This window comes from Brachyhypopomus gauderio, chromosome 1 (assembly GCF_052324685.1).
Source record: "Brachyhypopomus gauderio isolate BG-103 chromosome 1, BGAUD_0.2, whole genome shotgun sequence".
Taxonomy (NCBI): domain Eukaryota; kingdom Metazoa; phylum Chordata; class Actinopteri; order Gymnotiformes; family Hypopomidae; genus Brachyhypopomus; species Brachyhypopomus gauderio.
This window is the reverse complement of record NC_135211.1, coordinates 7903428-7911803: the sequence shown is the minus strand read 5'-3', so window position 1 is coordinate 7911803 and position 8376 is coordinate 7903428. Positions and strand designations below refer to the sequence as shown.

Below are 8376 nucleotides of genomic sequence, written 5' to 3'. Positions count from 1 at the left end.
TATGTAAAATAGTTTTAAAATATTTTTTGTGCAACACCTTTATATTTATTGCTTGTTATATGGTAATATTTAAGTCATTTGCTTTTTATTTGTTTCTTTAATAGTGACACAATCAACCCGATGATTGATGATACAGGGGGCGCCAACCAAAATCTCGTCTAGGGCACCACATTGGTCAGGGCCGGCTCTGAATATAACCAAAGCGCAATCGCATTTCTTACGGGGATGTTCACACATTCCTTCTTTAAAGTAAGACTTTTATATTGAAAATATTCACTGCAGTTACTGCGGTTGCCTTCACCATGTTTCAACTACAAAAAGGAAAAGCCATGGCACAAATGGACTCTTTCAATAACAGATATATTCCCCCATATTTACATAAAGCTTTGATGATTAAGCAGGGTGCGGAAGCGCGTGTATATCGCGGTACGTTTTTAGGCAAGTCTGTTATTATCAAGGAAAGGTTTCCTAAGTTGTACAGGCACCCTTTGGTAGATGAGAAACTAACGCGCCGCCGAACGACGCAGGAGGTTCGTTCAATACTACGCTGCAGAAAAGCAGGTCAGTGGAGTGTCTTAATGTCTTAACAAGCTACTTTTGCTAAAATGGCATCAACGTGCTTTGCTCGAAACCATGACAGCGTCATTACACATATTAGGGTGACCAGACGTCCTCTTTTCCCCGGACATGTCCTAGAGGTAAATAAACTGGATTTTTTTTTTCGGCGTGAGATATCGGAAGTGTGGCGTGAGAGCGTGTGAAAACAGTCAAATGCGTGTGTCTCGCGCTCAATGCGTGAGAGTTGGCAACCCTGCCTAACCACAACTGCTCCCCGGGCTGCCCACCGCTCTGGGCACGTGTGATCCACAGCCCCCTAGTAATCACGTGTGTGTGTGTGTGTGTGTGTGTGTTCTAACTGCACAGATGGGTTAAAAGCGGAGGACAAATTTCGATTGCGGTGTAAAAATCACAATTGACAAAATACGTTACAATTACATTAAAAAGTAGTGGATGAATGCAGAGGTGGGTAGGAACGCGTTACATTTACATGGACAAAAATGTACTTGTAAGAGTAGTTTTAATATGAATGACTTCTACTTTTACTTGAGTAAATATGTGCTGAGAAAAACACGACTTTTAAGCAGGCTTTATACCTCCGGACACGGACGAATTTCGTCCGTCCGTACCAAACGTAGCCTCCGTAGCGGGCCACTATACCTCTTTCCGGTTCCAACGTTGTTATGATTTTTTTAAATACATCCTCTAGAGGGCAGTATAGTCAAATTTCCGGCACCGGCGCACCAGCAATCTCCTCCCAGCTGTTTTTGCATCGCTGTTTATCGCGATGACCTGGCACCGTAGCAGAATGTAGCCTCTAACCAACTCGCAAAGTTTCTCTTCTAACTCGAGCGTCATTTTTTAAAGTCCAGTACTCTTCTTCATTGATTTTCCCGAATTGGTGTACGTCCGATGCTTCTGACTCTCTACTGCCCCCTGATTTCTCGTTTATATTGCTCCGTTGCTACGGATTCGTAAGCGCTCTGGCAACGGACCCACTGACGGATGAAACGACCTCCGGAACCGGACGAAAGGCTCCGTATCCGTAATTACCGTAGGGTGTGAATGGGCCTTTACTCCGTTACAGTCGGATTTGCGCCGCGCGCTACCGTTACTTTCGTTTTGTAAATAATTAGTCTTTTCAGTGAGAAGTGGCGGATCGATCCAAACTATCGATAATATCGATACCAACGCTGGTATTGATATTGAACAATACTCGTGTAAAAAGATCGATACTCTAGTTTTTTTCTCTCCCGCACGCACTGACTGCTATGCACGCGGATTCATCAAAGTCTCCTCTGTCTGTAAGAGCAGCGCTGCGTCACACAGCACGGAGCAGCGACCCGCCCCCGTCTTCTCTTTTGTTGTTGCACTGTCACGTGGCTCAGCGGCGCCAGCCAAACAGCCATGCAGGTAGGCTCAGCCTGGTCCCGCCCACTCAGCTTGGCCCACCCAATCGGCGCTCTCCTGGAGTAAACACTCACAGTAAAGCCTGGTTTATACTTTCGCGAGCGACCGTAGCGCGCGGCTCCGCCCACCTCGCGCGACTGTGCGCGAGCGGTGTAGGCGTTTATACTTTCGCGAACGTCGCGAGCGTCGCTGCAGTTTTCTCCGAAACGATAGGTGGCGATAGGTAGCAGTGGAGAATAAAAAACCTCTGTAAAACCGGTGAAAGAACATTTTTACCTGACCAGAGACCGTATATATACACATCAGGCATCAAACGTAAATATGGCTTTGCAGTGTTGTCCGAAACGATACGTTAACAAATACGAGCCTCTTGTAATTCCAGGACGAAACATGAGAGAACGTGAAGAAGTTAAGATTGGGCATTTTGAAAATAAACAACCATTAAATAATGTGATAAAAAAGCGAATTATTTCGATTAATTTGGAGTATATGTATAAACATTTAACTTAATTAAGTTTAACGTGCTGGGAAATATTGAAATGGACCTTTAAGTGACGTACAAGTGCTTTAATTCCACCTTGTAAAGGTGTATGAACCCGGCAAACATGACTTTGTCCATCGCGCTGAAGCGCGGCGCGCGCGCGAAGTTACAAAATTCGAGAGGTGCACGACCTCGCGCCGTGACAGCGCGCGAGGCCCTCGCGCACGGGCGGAGACACAGCGATTACGTCATTTTCGCCGCGCGGACCCTCGCGCCGCTCGCGGCGCGTCAAGTATAAACCAGGCTTAAGGAGAGAGACGCCACAGAAGTTTTGAAATGTCCGAGAGGAAGAAAAGTAGCCTACAGAAATCCGTCGTTTATGCAATATTTACTGTAATTCGTAGTATTTCCTTCAGGAAATGCAAGTCTAGTTATTTATAACATTCCTTTATTGTTAGAATTAATATTTGTAATATATTTGTATACATTTTGGGATTTTTTTCACGTACAAATTCATAAAATATATTTTTTTCCACCGATCGAATGACGCAAAAAAACGGCGAAAAAGCGAAGATCCACAAATTATTTTTCAAATTAATATCTTATAAAAATCTGCGAAAGAGTAAAGCCGCACAAGCTGAAGCGTGAAGTGGCGAGGAATCGCTGTATATATATTATATAATATATATAATTAAGACATTGAGATAATAACCTAGTACATTTGTAAAAGTGTTATCTAAGATAACATTAGATTAAGCTTTAATTATCCCACAACAGGGAATTTTATAGAATTAAAGCCACAGGCAAGTGCACATAGTGCAACAAAATTACATAAGGTTTGAAAGATATGAGAGGTGGACTAGAAAAAATATTATGAACAATTTAACTTCAAGAAAAGAATAGAAAAGATATCTAGTGAAGAGAATTTTTATTCATTTTTGTATTTTTTGTGTATTCTACTTGTTTGGGCAACACTGTGGCTTGGTGGTTAGCACTGGGGTCTTGGGTTCATGTCCCTATCTGAGTGGAATTTCCATTTTCTCCCCGTGTCTGCGTGGGTTTCCTCAGGTGTCTCTGGTTTCCTCCCACAGTCCAAAAACATGGAAGTTAGGTAAATTGGCATTCCCTGACTAATTCTCCCTAAGTGTGTAACTGTGTGTCTCTGTTCAATAGAAAAGCAGGTGTCTGTGCATGAATGTTTGTGTGCTTGTATGCCCAGTGGTGGATGGTGCTCTGCCACTAGGGTCTGTCCTCTCTCCACTTCCTGCACCTCATTCAGTCCTCAAGGGGGCTGTGGCGTCTGGTAGAGTGTACACTGTGTGCAATTGGCTGCCGCTTCCAGTTGGTGTGTCATTGGTTGTGTAAGACTTGTACCTGTGTTAAAATTGTAAAGCGACCTTGGCTATCTTGAAAAGCGCTATATAAATTGAACATTCATTAATTCAAAAAAGATTTATTTTCCTAATGTTAAGGCAAACATTTGTTGTCACATACAATGTTTGGAGAAATTGTATCCTAGATCTTTTGGATCCTTTGGATCTGTGATCTATTAAAAAGTATCGGTATTGATATCTGCGATACTGGCCCTGTATTTACTTGGTATCGGATCGATACCACAATTCCCAGTATCACCCACCTCTAGTGAGAAGACTGACCAACCTCTCGTCACCTGAGTATGAGTGACCAATCAAATGAAGCCGGTCAGTCACGTGATCACATACGCAAACTTTCCCCAACGGTAGCAAGAAAGTGACAGAAAAACCTCCCGAGCGAGCATCCCTGACCTCATACAGCCAATGTTTATATTACAAATGTGTAAAAAGGACAGTTATATAATGCGCTGTCAGTTATGTCTGCCAAACGTGTGGACATTTCAGCCTACAAGAACTCAACATCAAATTTGAGGAAACACGATGCGATAAGTTTGCCGTATGTGTAATGATATATCTTTGAGGCATAACATTTGTATGATGTAACTAGACTTGCATTTCCTGAATGAAATACTATAGGGCTTGAAAAGGTGTGCCCCCTCTGCTCTATCTGCCCCATCTGCTCCATCTGCCCCATTTGCCCCTCTCCCTCATCAGCCCCTCTGCCCCATTTGCCCCTCTCCCTCATCAGCCCCTCTGCCCCATCTGCCCCGCTGCTCCATCTGCCCCGCTGCTCCATCTGCCCCATTTTCCCATCTCCCTCATCTGCCCCTCTGCTCCGTCTGCCCCTCTGCTATCTGCCCCTCTGCCCCGCTGCTCCATCTGCCCCTCTGCTATCTGCCCCTCTGCTCCATCTGCCCCTCTGCTCTATCTGCCCCATTTTCCCATTTCCCTCATCTGCCCCTCTGCTCCGTCTGGCCCATCTGCCCCTCTGCTCCGTCTGGCCCATCTGCCCCTCTGCTCCGTCTGGCCCATCTGCCCCTCTGCTCCATCTGGCCCATCTGCCCCTCTGCTCCATCTGCATGTATGTATGTGTGTGTGTCTGTGTGGTGTATATGTGTGTGACTGTGTGTAGTGGGTATGAGAGATGCATGTGTGTGCGCGTGCGTGTGTGGGGGAGGGGGAGAAACATTCAAAAATAACTGACACTCTGTCTCTGCCACTCTGAGTGGAGAAGCCTTGTTTTATGTGATTTGCACCCTCCGAACAAACTGTCGTAGTTCGGGACCCATTTAACCTATCGCTTCACTGAAGAGATTGTGTGAGAGGGGACCCCTTGCTGATGATTTTGATATATGACAAAAATGACTGATTTATGACAAGTTAAAAACACACAAAAATCTCAACAAAGCTGATTCTGTTTCATTTATATGGGGGGCAATGGGGCAGTTTTCTATGTCTAGTGCCAAACAAATGCTCATAACTCTAAAACTAATTCATCAAATGATTAGATATTTCGGCGTGCCAGAAAGGACAAGTTTCTCTCCCATTTAAAATTTAAATGGTTTAAATGGAGCTTCTAGGTCAAGGTGTAAGGATTTTACAGCAGTTTATCCAAGAACGTTTTGATCATTTTTTATGCCAGCTCACACTCTAACTGGCAGTGATGATTTGAAATTCTGAACATTCCACCATTCATTTTAAATAGGGCCATTTTTCATTTTTAAACTCAATTCTATTAAAATCTATAACTCTAATCAACTCCAAAAATGGATAGCACACCACACAGAGCCGAGACCTTCGAAACGCAATTCGAACGGAGTCTGTACGTTAAGTGGTTCAGGCCGCATTCATTGCAGAAATTTGGAGAAAAGGAATAACAATATAGGGCATTTCAAGCCCTATAATTATAAACGTGTTAGATAGGGTCACCATATTTTCATTTGAGAAAACCAGGAAACCTTGGAGGAGGGGAAGGGGGGGTATTTATATAAACATGTGTACAGCTTATTTTTTTAAGGAGACATTTTGTATACAATAGTTCCAGGTTTCTACAATAAATAGTTCATTGAACAAAAAAAACCTTTGTTGTAATTTCTTTAAGGGTCAATGTATCTTTTAATAATATATATAACAAACTGTGATACCATGATAACCGTGATATTGTGGTATTTTCTGAGACGGTTATCATACTGTGAAAATGTCATACCGCTGCAACCCTAATCAGTAGGCGTGTCACGATTCTCTAAATCCTCGATTCGATTGTATTTCCGATTTTAGGGTCTCTATACGATTCTCGATTTACAGCAGAGAGGCCTATGCCAGTTTTAGATTAGTCTATGGCAGGGGTTGGCAACCTATGGCACGCGTGCCACTGTTGGCACGCCAAGGCATAATCACTGGCACGTGCCACGCTGGACCAGCATCAGCAAGAAAATTTATTAATAAAAAATCTCAGACAGAGAGAACGATCCTCCAATCGAAATCGCTCCTCAACGCTCTGCACTCAGCTCCCGCCACAGACCCATGTTTAAATTTGTTTAACTAACCGTAACGGCCGCACGGCGCTGCGTGTGATGTAATCCCTGAGCCATGTCAAGGCTGGATTATTTATTATGGATTATACTTTCGCGAGTGACTGTAGCGGGCGACTCCGCACATGTCGCGCAGACCTCCGCGAACGGGGGAGGCATTTATATTCTTTGCAGTGTTCTCCGAAACGATATGTGGTAGTAGAAACACCCCTCAAAAACGGGGGAAAGAACATTTACCTGACAAATTAATGTTGCATTTTGTTCCAGGTTTGAAAATTGCTGAGATTTAGGCTAAAGTACTTGAAAATGTTTGAAAGTGTAACTACTTCGTTTCACAACAAATAGTTGTCTGACTGAACAGTTCTCTTGTATTACATTAACAAATACGAGCCTCTTGTAATTCCCAGACAAAACATGAGAGAACGTGAAGACGTTAAGATTGGGCATTTTGAAAACAAACCACCATTAAATAATGCGATGAAAAAGCGAATTATTTTGAATCGTTACGAGTATATGCATAAATATTTAACTTGGGTGCTTTAATTCCACCTTCTAAAGGTGTATGAGCCCAGAAAACATGACTTGGCTCATTGTGCTGAAGCACGGTGCACGCGAAGTTACAAATTTCGAGAGGTGCACGACCTTGCGATTCCCCAGCGCGCACGGGCTGAGCCACCGCAATTATGTCATTTTCGGCATGCGGACCCTTGCGACGTGTCTAGTTTAAACCAGGCTTTACTTTGCATAGTGTGGGTGCTTGCGTAGCTTAGAGGGAGGGATCGTCGATCCTCTTTTTGACTTCGAGGCTCGAGATCGTGACAATTTCGATAATCCTGACACCCCTACTAATCAGCAGGGTTAATTTTTTTGGTGTAGGTTGTCTTGCTTGTCTAGTTATCTGTTCCATCTTGCCGAATATTAAAAAGCTAAAAAAATATGGTTTTGTTTTTCTAATATAGAGAAGCAGTTTGGACAGCTAATGAAGAATTTTTTGATTTGATGTTTGCACTTACACTGCAGAACTGTCATATCCTAAATGACATGTATAGCATTTTGCATTTTACCAGTCTTTAGATAGACAGCAGTATGATTGATGTTGTGCAGCCATATATTTAATGTAGACATTTATGAGTTTTATTAAACATATGCCTGTTATTTCCTTTATCTTCCTTGGTGCAGGTATCAATGCCCCGGTTGTTTACTTTGTTGACAACACCACCTACTGCATTTTCCTGGAGGATATCAGTGGCTCTATCACTGTGAAGGAACATGTCGCATCAGCTCAGGCATCTGGACAAAACATTGAATCGCTCTGTGCCCTAGCTGACAAGATTGGTCAAGTCTTGGCAAAGATGCATGATGAAGACATAATCCATGGAGACCTTACCACCTCCAATATGCTGCTGGTAAAAGAAGATGCCAAAGATGTTAAATTGGTTTTAATTGACTTTGGCTTGAGTTATATCTCTGCCCTGTCTGAGGACAAAGGGGTTGACATGTATGTCTTGGAGAAAGCTTTCCTCAGCACTCATCCAAATACAGAGGCTCTGTTTGACAGACTTCTAAAGAGCTACACTGATTCATCCAAAAAAGCTCCAGGTGTCATTAAAAAACTGGATGAGGTTAGACTTAGAGGAAGAAAGAGGTCTATGGTGGGGTAAATGGAAACTGGGTGAAAACACATGTGTTCCTGAATGCCAGTAATGCTGTTGTCAGTGAATGTTGATAACATGGTTTGGATTTGTTTTTGTAAATAAAAGATTTTTGAATGATGAGCTGTGCCATTCTCCTTCTGCCTTATTCAGTGCTTCAGGGAATTATTGTTTGTCACTGTAGGTTTGAAACAAGAAAGCTAACATAGCTCCTGTTCTCTCAACACATTTTTGCCATATATCCATGTCACTTCGGACCGCCATACTACCAAACTACCAAAATACTACCCTATTTATGGTTGCAATAAGATGATGTGACGTATGATGCACAAATATGGGATCTGGTTTTACCGAAGAAACCCAGGAACTTA

General features: G+C 42.9%; 1 protein-coding gene across 1 annotated transcript; it reads left to right on the top strand.

Moving 5' to 3' along the window:
* The first annotated feature begins 280 nt into the window (after positions 1 to 280).
* Positions 281 to 8128, top strand: tp53rk (TP53 regulating kinase). The gene is made up of 2 exons (XM_076975876.1): positions 281 to 561; positions 7533 to 8128. The coding sequence occupies exons 1-2, from the start codon at positions 303 to 305 to the stop codon at positions 8012 to 8014; spliced, it is 741 nt and encodes a 246-aa protein (XP_076831991.1). The 5' UTR covers positions 281 to 302; the 3' UTR covers positions 8015 to 8128.
* Positions 8129 to 8376: the final 248 nt, after the last annotated feature.